General features: G+C 42.8%; 1 protein-coding gene across 5 annotated transcripts in view; it reads left to right on the forward strand.

Annotated features, from left to right (window-relative positions):
• The window catches only part of foxp2 (forkhead box P2), a gene marked incomplete at its 5' end in the record, with an annotated part of 56,125 nt that extends 53,744 nt beyond the window's left edge, over positions 1-2,381 (forward strand). For all 5 annotated transcript variants that reach the window (XM_080538597.1, XM_080538598.1, XM_080538599.1 and 2 more), the window contains one exon: positions 1,812-2,381. In XM_080538597.1, coding sequence (XP_080394723.1) covers positions 1,812-1,956 — 145 coding nt within the window. In that variant the 3' untranslated portion in view covers positions 1,957-2,381. The remainder of the gene's footprint in view (positions 1-1,811) is intronic.
• Positions 2,382-15,000: the final 12,619 nt, after the last annotated feature.

Below are 15,000 nucleotides of genomic sequence, written 5' to 3' on the forward strand. Positions count from 1 at the left end.
CAGATCTGAATATTAATTTATTTTGCCATAAATATTAAAGTAATCTGTACCTTTTTCAAATTCTTTTCAAATTCAAAGTTGCTCCTGCCATCGATGAAGGCAGCCTAAGAGATGGCTCGCAGACACGTTCTAATACAGAGACTACTTGATAAGGATTTCTCTCTCTCTCTCTCACCCCCCCCCCCCCCCCACCCCCACACACACACACACCCTTAGACCATGGGGATTTCCCGATGCATCCGACGTGTCAGAAATAATTAGGTTTTGTCAGATTTATCATCGCGGCACAAACCCCTTCTCCCCGAGTAGAGGCCCCGGATCATGTTAAGCCTTGTTTGTGTGTGACAGCATTATTATTCTTGTTAGTCTCCACTTCCGCCCACTCCCTCTCTCCCCTTGTTTCTGCGGGGGGGGTTAGAACGTCCGTCCCCACCACTCAGAACCACTGTTTCCGCCCGGCCGTTTTATTGACAGTGTAGGTAAAGATATTCATCCATTTAGAGTTAAAAACATGTATCATGGTGTCCGACTGAACTGCCGGGCTGAAGTTGATTAATGGCAGAGCAGAGCTGCAGGTTTTCTCCCTCTTGAGGAGCGACACAGCAGCCGCTGCATATTAACGAGAGGCTGTGCTTTCTATTAACAAGATAAAAAAAAGAGAGAGAGAGAGAGAGAGACAGAGAGAGAGAGCTCCCACTCCCTTTGCTCCAGGGGGCTAGGAGGGGGGATGAGGAGGAATTCTCCATTATTTAGTATGTGCTGTGTTTTTTATTTTTTATTTTTTTTTCATATTTCATCCAGGTGTTATCAGTTAACTTTTGAAGGCCAAACATGTCAGCACATCAACCAATATCACGTTTCCAAGCAGACATGTTTTTCATGCAATTTTGATTCAATTGCTTACAGCTGAATTCATTATTATCAATCCACAAACACGACTGATATTATTACATACTGTATCGCAGGTATAATGACAGCTTACGGGGGGGATATGCCTACAATGTTTGGCTTGTTCTTATTATTCTTAAAGAAAGAAATAAAAATTAAGCCATGACAAAGATTGATATTGGATTTGTTGATCACATCTAGAAATGTGTGTGCTGTAGGTGTAGATCTGGAGATTTGTTCGGTTCTTCTGGTTAACCCGGTGTTTGCGATTGCAGAGGGGGGAAGGCTTTATCCAAGACTCTGTCTGCTCTCCTCCTTTCCTCCAAATCTTTCTAATTACCTTTTACAAATAGCAGCTTGATAAAATATGTGATCAGGGTGAAGAGTTGGTTCCTCAGAGCCTTGTAAGCAAACAGCTCAGATATTTATAAGGAGGAGGGTCCCCTCTCCCCCCCCCCCCGCAAAACCGACGCCTCAGCAGCCCACTGGCTAGCCAGACGACAGACAGACAGACAGGTGTTTGGACTGACAGACAGGTAGAGGGGGGAGGGAGGTGCTCATTCAATTCACACGATAACAATATCGATACTATATATTGGAGGTTGATGTTCATATGAGCTGGTTTCTCTCTGAGAGGTTTCTCTTTACCTGGGTAGTAAACACTGTAGTTACATAAGTCAAAGTGTTCTTCAACAGCTGTTCAGGAACCTGGAAGGCAAGGCTGTATTCCATCTGTCATACTAACATAACATGTTGTCACATAGGAATGAAGTAACTGTGTTTTTTGTTTTTTACCCAAGTGTCAGGATCTCACGTCATCCACGGCATTGCACCCACCTGGATGGACACTGTTTCATTGTCCTACTGTGATGTCTTGTGTTTAAAACGTGCAAATAATTAACCCATTATGTCCCGCCCCCTAGGCCACGGATTCACGTCAAGGAGGAGCCGTTGAACATGGACGACGACGACTGTCCGATGTCACTGGTGACGACAGCCAATCACAGCCCAGAGCTGGACGATGACCGGGAGCTGGAGGAAGGGAACCTATCGGACGACCTGGAGTGACTCACGGCCCTGTTAACGCCGTATCCCTCCACTTCCTCCTCCTCCTCCTCCTCCTCCTCCACACACTGTCCCCTCACAGCCCCCCTCCTCCCGCAAGACCAACCACTCCACAACCAACAGAACACAGCTGACTCTCAGTGGGACTATTTATTGAGCATGCATCCGGAAGAAGACAGGTCCAAAGGAACTCTTTGTTGCAGCCCTTGGGGACCCCAGCGTGACAGGCATGAGATGTCTGGTTTTTAAAACAACTCTCTAAAACACCTATTTCATTAGACGGCTCGGCCAACAAACGACAAACGACATGACGAACTTGTGGCTCATGGACGGAAAAACGATAAAAATGAGCAAAAAAACCCTGTTGTGTAGAAAGCTAAATGGCCTCATATACTGCCAAAAAAAGAAGTTTAAGTTTGTGAATATCCAACCCCTCACAGTAGTTGTTGATGTTAGGAAACAATTGCTGGTTCAATTCAAAGTTGTCGCTCTGTTTTCATTTGCACAGCAGTAGTATCAGAAATTAGTGTCACTGCCTGTATGTTGCTAAAAATTCTAAAAACCAGTATTTTTATTTTTACTTTTTTCTTTTTGTTTTGGTTTTTTTTTGTTAACGTTTTTGTATTATGATTTTTGGCACCACCAACTGTAAATGCCATTTCCTCAAAAATCACACCAATAACAGAAGCCCGGTATCCAAGACTGCTGTTGCTTCAGCTGTCAAAAAAGTAGGCTTCCAGTCTATATCTGTGTGTGATGAAAAAGTGAAACGTGATATTAAGTTTGAAGAAAAAAAAAAAAACGTAAAACTGTTTGTGTAAAGCACCGATTAACGGGAAAAAATGCATTTCTGCATATTTTCTTCTGCTGTTTTCTTTACCTCCTTGTTCTAAAGCTTTGTCTACCTGCAAACAGTCACAGGCGACAGCTAGAAACCAAAGCCAACACTATCAATGGCCAATAGCTTAGACAGAACGCTCCAGACTCTTCTTTGGTCAGCCTTCTGTGACTTTAACTAGTACAAAGAGAAGCTTTTCCGCAAAACTACCTTCTAATAACCTCTGGGATTGTTTCATTTAGCCCTGTACAAAGATTTTAAAAAAAGAAAGAAAGATACTGATTTTGATGTGTAATTTGATAACTCATAGAAGTGTCCACTTTGGAGTGTAGAGGAGATCTAGCCAGACGTATAGAGAGGGAGAGGAGATGGGGCTGATACAGTATAGAGCTGGGGTGATAGAGAGATGGGGTGATAGAGAGATGGGGTGAGAGAGAGATGGGGTGAGAGAGAGATGGGCTGATGGAGACCTACAGACATGTGCAGGTGGAGGCTGGTTGAGAGCAGCTACTGTTAAAGTGGACCATGACCAAAACAAACATTTGTGTATTCAATGGAAAGTGCAGAAAAAATTGTGTTGTTGTGAAGATTGTTCTTTTTTTAATTTTGTTTCCTTTTTTCTTTTCTTTTTTTCCTTCTTCTTCTTCTTCTCCTCTTTTTTGGTTTTCATTTGCGTTACACATCCTGTCATTGTTTTTTATAATAGTGAATATGTAATGTTAAGTGGGACTGTCAAATATGTCATGTCTTATTTCCGTACGGCTTGTTCAAAGCTGTGTTTAAACCGAAACTGAAAACATAGTAACCAAACATTAAAATATCTAGTAAAGCCAAATAAGTCATAATTTCAAGTTGATATGAAATGATGTGGCTTGGTTATAATGTAAAAGCAAATAATATAGCCATTGTAGAAGAGGATATCAAAGGTGAAAAGAACCTTTTCTAGGTGATATTTGCTTTATTCTGTGGTTCAATACTCATTGTGTAATTCATACCTTCTTAACTATATAGATACAGCAGTGTTAGCTAAGGAGATACCTTATCTTAACTACACTATGTATCCTGTATAGGTAGCCAAATTTGTATATCACATTTGGGATTCTAGTGACAGAACACAAATAGTGATTGTCAAAAAATATATATATCATTTCTCACAGCTAAATGTCATCTAGAAAAGTGGATGTTGTTGCTTTAATGGTCATTTACGTTTTCAGTCAAACCAAAGTTACACAAAATTCTGCCTCCTCTTGTATGGGATAGAAACTCTAGCTCCACACACACCCTTTCAAAGGTTCGCACAATCCTCTGTTTTTGGTCTGCCAGCTTTCCCCGGTCCTCATTCTGATGAACTTTAGATGCAGAAAAACAAATACTGTCAAATAACTGGCTTGAGTTGTATTGTACTTTAACTATCAACGTGTGTGTGTCTGCTTTGCGTGCGTATGGAAACATACAGTACATATGTTGTTTTCAAGTGTTGTGCCAAGCCAAGAAATTGGCTGCTAGAGCTTAGCGCACAGACACATACAGTACACACACACACACACACACACACACACACACACACACACACACACACACACACACACACAGACCCAAGCACATACACATACACCATCTCTCTCACGCTCTCTCTCTCACACACTCTCACACACACACACACACACACACACACACACACACACACGCCAGTTCCACTTCACGAGGGTGCTGGGCCCAGGAACAAAGCTTATCCCACTTCTCCACTTTTTGCTGGAGTCAGCAGAACGACTTGAAGACGAGACGACGTTCATAATAATGTTATCACAACCAAATATAAGGACGCAGCGTCTTTCAAAAAAAAGGGTTCTCCCACTTAACCCAAATAAAGGCTTTCTAAAATGGTTCTACCTCTGCACAACAAATTTCAGAACAATTATGGCAGATAATTGCACGAGTTATTAGGATGCCACAAGAGCTGTTACACTTTACATGGCTTGTCTCATAGGATGTGTATGAGACGACATAGGCTCAACAGTTTACATTCCCTACGTCAGATATGGAAGATTTGCATTGTAATAGGTTGTCCTCAAACATTTGTAGAATGATAATGTAAAAATACCTGTAAGGGAATATTGTGTTTTAATAAAAATGCATGTCTAAAAAAACATTTGGTGGACTGGAAAACAAGAATTATTAAAAAGAAATATAATAATGGAAAAATGGATCAGGATGATGGTGACCTAAATGTACGTACGATGCATAAAGAATGCATACCTCAGTCATACTGTTTTTGGGAAGGAAAAATAACTGTCAGCAGAATGCATATTACCTGTAGATTTTGCATGGGTTTTTGTAAAAATAAGAAAAAAAATGTCTAAAATAGTTGCTTGCACATAAATACCAGAAAGACCTCCAGAATTGCGATCTGCTCCTCCATTAGATTTTAGGATTGTCTGGATTTTCTGGGATGAATTTTGTCTGTATTTTGATAACTGTGCATACTATGTAAAAATGTTGGTGGACCCATAAATTTACCAGACTTTTTTCTAAGCGGAAAAAAAAATCAGTGTTTCTTTTTCTGAATTTCCATGAATTTTTACTGTTCTCTCATTGCTCGCTAAGACTAGCAAACCTGCTTTTTTCTGCATCTGCTCTGCGTAGCTGTAAGGCTTAACCTAATGTGTGTATTTATTGCTTGTACCTCTGTGCATACTTTATGAAGCATTATGAAGCATTATGTCTGGCAGTTGAGTCATGTATCCTTTCTACTAATATCATTCTCTAATAATCGGGAAGATGATCCCCTTATGTATACAGTAAATTGGGACTGTAGCAAACACATATGTTTATGTAATTGGTGAATACCTTTTTTTGTTTGTTTTTCGTTTTATTCCTTTCGATCGAGGTAACTAATTTTTGATACTTTTCATTACCGTGTACTGTGTCCATACGTTAAGATTCTCTGACATTTAGAAGTCATGGTTTGGAGAATTGTAACAACCATTATTATTTTCTGTATTCATGGCTTTTCACTGCTGAATAAAATAAAGGACCAAAACTAGGATTTGAAAAGCAACTGTCTACCTCGAACATCAGGGAGTTCTTACTTTTTTTTTGTACACATATATCTTTTATTCTACAAAGACACAAGTCCATGAAAAAACCTAGCTGGCATTACGCTTTTAACGTTTCAGGATTTGTGCTACTTCAGAGATGGAAAAGAAAAATAATTAAATTTTAATGTATATGTTACACGGCTTTGTTCCATCTTCCACCACCTAGAGTCTTGTTTAGTTGACTGGGACAAGAAGATCCACCCGCCAACCCCCTGGAACAGTAATGGCTTTGGGTCCAAGTGTTCAAGCCTGCCCTTTGGTTACAACAAGCAATCTCCCAGGCCGGTATTGTATATTTGAAAGCTTCTCATAAGCTATGACTGGGGGTAGCCCAGCTGGCAAACAAGAACACACTTCAATTCAATGTTATGCTCAGTGGGGCTTTGGGAGCACTCGAACAGGACAGAAGAAAATGATTGGTCATACATACTTAACAAGAAGTGGCTCTTATGCATGTGTTATAACGCAGTTATTAAGTTAGTAAGTAATTACAGTGTTATTACACCGGTATAGGGCAACTTACAAGTCTTTCCCCGATACATTGTTAAAATGCTGTTTATGTGAAAAGGTTCCAATTATCCATGTTCAGGGCTGCTGCTCTGTCTGTGCGCTTCAAAACCTCTCTCAATTGAAATGTGTTGACTGGTGAATAACAACCAGGATGACAAGTTGAGGACAGCTCAACTCAACCACACCTTGTCAGTCACGGACCGCTCTTACTGACATGCTCATTGAGATTCAAACGGACTCTACCGTGACCAATAGGTTGCCCATTAGCTTGTATTCCGAGGACTCTTACACGTTCCAAAGAGTGGTCAGGGAGGGTTCTAGAAGGCTTTGGATCATGTCCCGCTGGTCATTTAATCGTTACGCTGACGTGTGTGTTTCTTTTTCCTCATATGATGTCCCAGGAGAGGTCACTGAAGAACAACAGCATTTGAGTGACACACACACATACACATTCACACAGAGACACACGCACACTCACACTCACACAGAGACACACGCACACTCACACTCACACAGAGACACACACACACACGTACACATACACACCCACGCACACACACACACCCACGTACACATACATGCACGCACACACACACAAATACACAAACACACACACACTCACAAACACCACACATACACACAAATACACACACACACTCACACAGAGACACACTCACACTCACACAGAGACACACTCACACTCACACAGAGACACACGCACACACACACCCACGCACACACACACACGTACACATACATGCACGCACACACACACACACACAAATACACAAACACACACACTCACAAACACACACATACACACAAATACACACACACAAACACACACATACACACAAATACACACACACACACTCACACAGAGGCACACGCACACTCACACAGAGACACACGCACACACACACACACTCACACACACACACACACACACATACATACACACACACACGCACACACACACTCCCCCCCCCCAGTGACAGTCCCATGCAGCCAGCCAGCCAGGCCTGCTGTTATCTCCTCCATGGTGTTCCGGGGCGTTAGCTACCTCGCGAGGCCCTCTTCTTCCGTGCTATTTATGCACTTGGAAGTGTTTGTGAATTCAAGTGAGGGATCGGCATACGGAGTGCAACAAGGACCGCTGTGTACTACACAACATCAGAGAGCAGCTCCGACATTAAAGCGCGAGGCGACGTGACAGACCCCTCTTTCAAAGGCCATGAAATAATAATGCGTTGTGGTTAGAAGGTATCCGTGAGTCACACTGGCTGCTTTTCATAAAGTGGAGTTATTTACAGTGTGATGAATAAAAGAAAGGGGTAGTGGTGCAAACCTTTTCCACATGAATGAACGGTGGGGGAAAGAAGAAGAAGAAGAACAAGAACAAGAAGAAGAAGAAGAAGAAGAAGTCCCTTTTATACATGAGGAAGAGAGAGAGAGAGAGAGAGAGAGAGAGAGAGAGAGAGAGAGAGAGAGAGAGAAAGAAGAAGAATTCTCGTAAATAGGTCAGAGTTAATTTCCAAACTCTTTAGGAGGAGGTATGCCGAGGGGATGTGTGGCACCTTGTTGTTACCAAGTGGAGGTTTATCAAGAGTGCAAATCTAGTGTGGGATTCGTTCATTTTTGATGAGCTGTATTATTTAGAAAGATAGTTATTACGTTCATAAGGAAAGGCGTCGTACGAGTGTGCGGTGACTTCAAATCGTGTGTGAAAAAAACATTGTACATTCATATACTGCACTATCAATATATGACATTATCATTTTGATATCCATCCTATAAGTGCTTGTAACATGCCTTTGAATTCGAATTAGAGAATGCACTCTCACTCCATCCATTTCATTTTCAACACTGACCAATTAGGTCAATTTAGTCCCTGTCCCCCTTCTGGGGGATGGGGTAGTAAATATCCCCAGTCACATGTTTATTGATTGAGAGTGCAAAGTCTCTCTCTCTCTGTCTCTCTCTCGCTCCCTCTCTCTCTCCCTCTCTCTCTGTCTCTCTCTCTCTCTCCCTCTCTCCCTCCCTCTCTCTCTCTCTCTCTCTCTCTCTCTCTCTCTCTCTCTCTCTCTCTCTCTCTCTCTCTCTCTCTCTCTCTCTCTCTCTCTCTCTCTCTCTCTCTCTCTCTCTCTCTCTCTCTCTCTCTCTCTCTCTCTCTCTCTCTCTCTCTCTCTCTCTCTCTCTCTCTCTCTCTCTCTCTCTCTCTCTCTCTCTCTCTCTCTCTCTCTCTCTCTCTCTCTCTCTCTCTCTCTCTCTCTCTCTCTCTCTCTCCTCCTGGCCTGACGACAATGCTTGTCGGGCTCTCCAGAATTCCGCGCCCAGGCTGCCAAATTGCCTGCTAAATAGTCCGAGGCAATGGCAACGTTAATTGAGATCATCATTATTATAATTGCGGCCCCTGAAAAGCGCGTCTTAAATAATTTGCATTACTCTCGAGTTGATATTGGACGCAGTGCAAAAATAATTGCATAGCTGGGAGGCATACTCGCTGGGGTTCGGTAGCGGCACTAGTCGTCAATTTTTCTAACCGGTGCCGTTTTTTATTTTTGTGCCATGACTCCGTGTTCCGTATCGGACGCGGTCACGCCAGTCACATGATACGGGAGACTTCTCAGCGAGCTCGGAGTCAGACAGGGACATGCGCTGTTTTCAGACTTTTTGGACAGGTCCTGTTATTAATATATATATTTATATACATATATCCATAATCATAATATACATAGCCTACATAATATACATATACAGATCACCAATATTTTTTAATATTTTGGTGATAGTCATCGAATGATAACATTGTCAGTGTAGTCAGTGTATTATTCACATTATGTTGGTTAAATACTCTTTCTTTTTTAATCTTTTTTTTTTTTTTTTTTTCCTCACATGATTTCTCACTTTTTTTTTTTTCTCACATGAACATAATGTTACTCCATTCTCTTGTGGTAAAAGATTAATTAGTAGAATTAAATATTGTGTTAAAATACTACACAGTATGACTAAATTAACAGTTCTCAATCAATTTTTTTGTTTGAGATACATTTAACCCATATTGGAAGTCAGTGGTCTGATCCTTATTCCATGCTGGCTGAGAAAGAATGTTAACACAAATATTCACAAATCATGTGAATGAGAACCAGTAGGTCTTGGACCAAAGGTGTATTGTACATCATGTGGCTATAATGTGCTGGCAGTGAGGTAATGTATGCTGGAAAAAAATGCATATTTCTCACACTGAAACAAGGGATTAACCCAACAAAGTGGTGAGAAACTGCTGATATTCATGAATTCTTAGCCTGTGGCATATCTACCACCTACCATACACACTCTCTCTCTCACACACACACACACACACACACACACACACACACACACACACACACACTCAAGGCACAAACACTGAGACTTGGCGATGACACTAATGAATATGATATTGTAACATGATACTGTTCCGTAATTGTTTTCCAGCTGGTTGGATAAACAGCAACACATCAAACACGAATGAACGAGCAACACAATCAGATTAACTAAATCCTCTTACAAACAACTCTCCCTTCAAGAAAAAACTCTCTTTCTGATACTGGAATGAATCACTTAGGCTGATAGTGTGAAAGTGCCTGCTCTCGTATACCTAAAAAAAGATTCTACCTAGAACCAAAACAGGTTCTTCAAAGGATCCACCCACAGGGACAGCTCAAGAACCCTTTTAGAAGGTTTTTTTTCTGTCTAAGAGTGTGAAGTGGAATGGCTCAAGGACCTCCATTATCAATTTCAATCCATTCCATGGGAATCAGATCAAGACCTAATTGCCAATTCGTCTGAATTTATTAAAGAACGGTTTCAATTACATACCACCACTACCACCACCACCACCACCACCACCACCACCACCACCACCGCCACCAATGAGTCCTGATGCATCAAATTAAATTAGGACACTCGATTGTATCTCCATCTTTAAATCCCAGTCATATTTAAGGGTCTGGGGCTTCTTTTTTTCCCTTTTTTTTTTTCTTCTTGTAGAACTTCTGAAGAGGAACTTTCTGTTCAGTCGTGGCCTTAAAAAAAAAGAAAAGAAAAAAAAAGGGGGGGGGGGGGAAAAGGGACAACTGCAAAAAGAAAAACCTGAGGAGTATACTGTTAAAAAAAAAGAAGAAGAAGAAGAAGAAGAAATCTAGCATTAGTGAGGAATAGTGGGTTAAATCACTTACTGAAGATTTTTAATGACATTTCAGTGTTCCTCGCATAATTACTCTTCATCTGAGATATCCCATAATGATGTTGGACAGTCTCGGTTCAGGCTCGCTGGCTCGCTTCATTAGTGTGTCATTCCTATTTCACATCAGAAGATTTAATTGTAATGCTGAATATGCACAGCTCTCCACAGAAGCCCTAATCAAAGTGGATCCACTTGTATTATTAATATCAGAAATCGGTCTTGCTTGCTGTTTTTTTATAAATAAAAGAATACAGATGCATAAATCAGCTGTCATTTATTAACATGGCACTGGCATATCCGCCAGACATGCAGGCAAACGTACCCTTCCATCTTCTGTTCTCTCCCTCCCCTGCAACACTCATCAAGATTTTTTTCATTTTTTTTTTTTTAAAAGAAGAAGGGCAAAAGAAGAAAAATAAAATATCCCTACATTAAATATACATACTAATTCCTCGGTGAAGTAATCAGATTACAAAGCAGATGACATTGGCCACTGAAATTCAAATGATTGGCAATAATGAGGCGAGGAAAGGTGCACGCACAAGAGGAGGGATGGAAGGAGGGAGAGATGGAAGGAGGGAAGGATGGAAGGAGGGATGGAAGGAGGGAGGGAGGGAAGGAGGGAGGGAAGGACAGAAAGGGGGTAAGAAGAAGAAGAGGAAGACGGAAAAAAAAGAAAAGAGGGGGGGATTAAGGATTTACATTTAATGGCAAATACTTTCATCCTGGGGAAGAAGAAACAGTGGCTTTGCGTGGGGATGAAGACCCCTGTCCCCCCCGCCCCATCCGCCCCCCCTTCCCACACCAAGGTTCTGCTGACCAACCAGAAGAAAAAAACTGATATGTTTAGATTCTGATGGCAGAGAGTCAAAGCATCCAGGTCCTTTCTAATCCAGGCAGGTGCTGATGGAGGTCTTTACTGGAGCATTCTTCTGCTCATCTGCATGGCACACATGGAGGAGGTGAACGAGAAGGGATGGGCTTTGGAAAATAGCGGCATTATTTGTGACTGAACCCAGATTAGAGAAGGTGTCATTGGGACAGATTAACCCCCTTTATTATTTGTCATTGAAATCAGTGCGTTTATTTAGTTGCTGTCAGCTTTTTGACAGATCTTCTCATAAAGGTTTTGAATAGCGGAGGTCATTGAACTAGCCGCCGCGATATTTCCGTTTCTCTGTTCTAATTCCTTCTTCAATTAATCCTCTCACCAAATTTCCTCTCTCCAAAGTCATTCTTTTTTTCTTTTCTTTTCTTTTTTATTACATTATTATTTGGTCTTTATTCTTTATGCCTTTATGTGTTGATGACAATACACGCCTAGAATAGATGTGAGCTCAGCAGTTGCGTTTAATGATGTCAGAACCATGGAACATGTGCAATTGGCCGATTCTCTCCAGGTCAGGTGACATGGGCCATTAACAGTAGCCACGGCAACGCAGAGCACACTGCCACATACTCAGCTGCTTCTCATCTGCTTGGAACTCTGGGTAGGCTCTAACACCTGCTCCTCTCGACCTCCGTATTCTGTTTTAACTTTGGGTTCTTGTTTATTGTTTTAGGACTTTTTTACGGGTCTGGACATACATTGGCCAGGCCCAGGTCAAATCCAGAATATCTCAAATGCTTGAAAGTATTTGAAGTATGCTTGATTTGGCTTAAAGTTGGCCTTTCAGGGACATTTCCATTAGCTCCATGGCTCCATGTACAACTACAACAAGCGCAGCTCCAGTGTGACGTCATGTGTTCTGTATGTGACCCGGGTCAGTTGTTAAAAGGGTGTCTTTCATTGATTCTAAACTGACATTCCTCTGTGCGACGTTCATTGTCTGTGTTCGTGACTGTCTTAAGTACTTGGTGGGTTTACCTAAAGTGTTGAAGACACAGCCCGCCCCGGACGTAGTACTGTAGTACATCGTGTGTACTTTCCTGTACGAGGGATTCAGTCGGGCCATTATCAAACATCATCTTTATGCTAACATGTAGCAGGGGAATTTGGCACCACTATGTGAAGAGCCCCGTACCTGAGCAAACTGTCTGTGTGTACTGAGTGATGAAAGGGACAGCGCTTTAACTATGGTTAAACCCAGACTGGGAAGGAGGGTTGGGTGGGGGGGGGGGGGGACGACACACACACACGCACACACACACTGAGTGAAACATGCACACTTGACACGCACACTGAGTGAAAAAGAGAGATAGTAAGAGAGAAAGAGAGAGAGGGGGAGAGAGGGGTAGAGATAGGCGGGGGTCCCATTGTCCAGTACAGGTCAGAGAGAGGACTGAGGTAGCCCTTGCCCCTTTCCCACACCCAGCACACACATATATATATATCATCTCCAACCCAGTGCGATGGTCGTACTAGAGTCTGATGATATTACCTCCAATCTCTCCTCTCCTCCATTCCAACAACCCCTTTGATCTGTTATTTGCATTTTTACTGCCCATGGGGCGAAAAAATTATTTGGATGAGATTTTTTTTTTTCTTCTTTCTTTCTGCATCTTCTCACCCAAACCAAACCCACCCACTCTACCTGGGGCTTGTAGAATCACCTCCCTTCCCTCCCTCCCTCCCTCTCTATCCCCCCCCCCCCCCCCCACCACTCTCAGCTCACCTCCATCTTCTACAGTCCCTCCCTCTGTTTAGTAGCCCGGGATGGAAACAAACAGATGCCAGGACAAGAAAGAGAGAGGCAGCGACTCAATCTTTCCTCCTCACCTTGGTGTGAACCCTGGGGCACCTAGAACAAGCATGGCAGACAGGAGAGAGAGAGAGAGAGAGAGAGAGAAAGAGAGAGAGAGAGAGAGACTGGGAGATTGCGGGAACCAGTATACAGATGCATCCGACCACGAGCCCTATCGCTCTCAGTTGAAATGACCAGTAGTAGAGTTGGACTCAATCACTCAATCAAAGCCTTCGGTCCTCTTATAGATAATGAATATAATGAGGCACATTCTGCTGCGTTTCTCTACAGAGCCAGGCCCGAGCCAAGCCGAGCCAAGCCTAGCAGCGGCCTACACAGTAGCCTACCAGTAGCTAGCTCTGTTCTAATGAGTCTCAACCAGCCTATGTTATCCAACCCAGTGTCTCTACCCTCCCCATCCCCCTCCCCCCTTCTAGACTACCGGCACGGCCAACAACGCCAACGCCTGGCTCCGGGTTCGGGCCCTTCTTCCTCTCCCCGCATTTGATGTTTTTAAACAATTTATATTTGTTATCATATCAAAGAGGGGGAGGCAAGCAGCTATCAAACGCGTGGAGGAGAGAACACGCGGCAAGTCAGCCGAAGGGTGCCTCTCCTTCCCGAAACCGTCGCATTCCGTATTCTATTTTATCTCTCTTGGTTTTGACTAATGTCAGTAACAGCTACCGGTAATAAACTGCTTGTTAGGGTTTTGCTGTTGCCTCCGAGCGCCCGCTTTGATACATTGTCAGCCTGTTTGGCTGTGTGTTCCCTATTACCTCAGACCTAAGCTGCATGTTTATTGATTGGATGTTAATACAGCACGAGCTTGAACCCGACATCGCACGTCTTCGCTTCGTTTTAAAAGGGGACAGTTCCGCCTTTGATGTGAAAGCGATACATTGTCAGGCGACATAAATGTGTGTAATGTCAGCCTTGCTTTCCAGGACCCCATGCAGAGTCTTATGAAAAAAAATGAAAAAAAAACGTTGTCAGGAAATGTGTTTCTGTTGGTGGGGTTAGCGCGACCGCGCTATGACATCGTCTCCGCATTCCGATTTTTCAATTCAATTCGATGTTGAATTCAATCCGACTTGACTCGCCCCCTCGGGGCTGTCGGAGGGAAGGTCGGCAGTGTGTGCGTGTGTGTGTGTGTGTGTGTGTGTGTGTGTGTGTGTGTGTGTGTGTGTGTGTGTGTGTGTGTGTGTGTGTCGGTACCACAACAGACGGAGAAACCTACGTAGACAGTAGACACAATACGTGTTTTCCCACCGAGCGAAGGATAAAATAATATTTCCCCGCGCTGTAGAGACCCATGCTGATCCTAAGGAGGCATCAGACAGTGTCTGTGTGTGTCTGTGCCAGACTGTCTGCCTATTCAGTTGTCTGACCAGCCTAATTGTGTTGCGTGTTGTCCTCTTTCTTGGCTTCCTCTGAGACATGTTTGTGCCTCCTTCCCTTCACAAAGACCTCGTAATACAGTCTCTGTGTGTGTCTGTGTGTGTGTGTCTCTCTCTCTCTCTCCACTCCGCTGAGCCCAGACTCGTGTCAAATAAAAAAAAACATCTTTAAAAATTCAGTCAACAGGGCCCCCTACAAACAGCCAGACCCTTGTTTGGTATTCATGTATTCCGGTGTACATTGTATCATGGTGCTAGCTGGTATGTATGAGCACGGGAGCTCGAAAAC

This window comes from Nansenia antarctica (genome assembly GCF_963989245.1).
Source record: "Nansenia antarctica genome assembly, chromosome: 8".
Taxonomy (NCBI): domain Eukaryota; kingdom Metazoa; phylum Chordata; class Actinopteri; order Argentiniformes; family Microstomatidae; genus Nansenia; species Nansenia antarctica.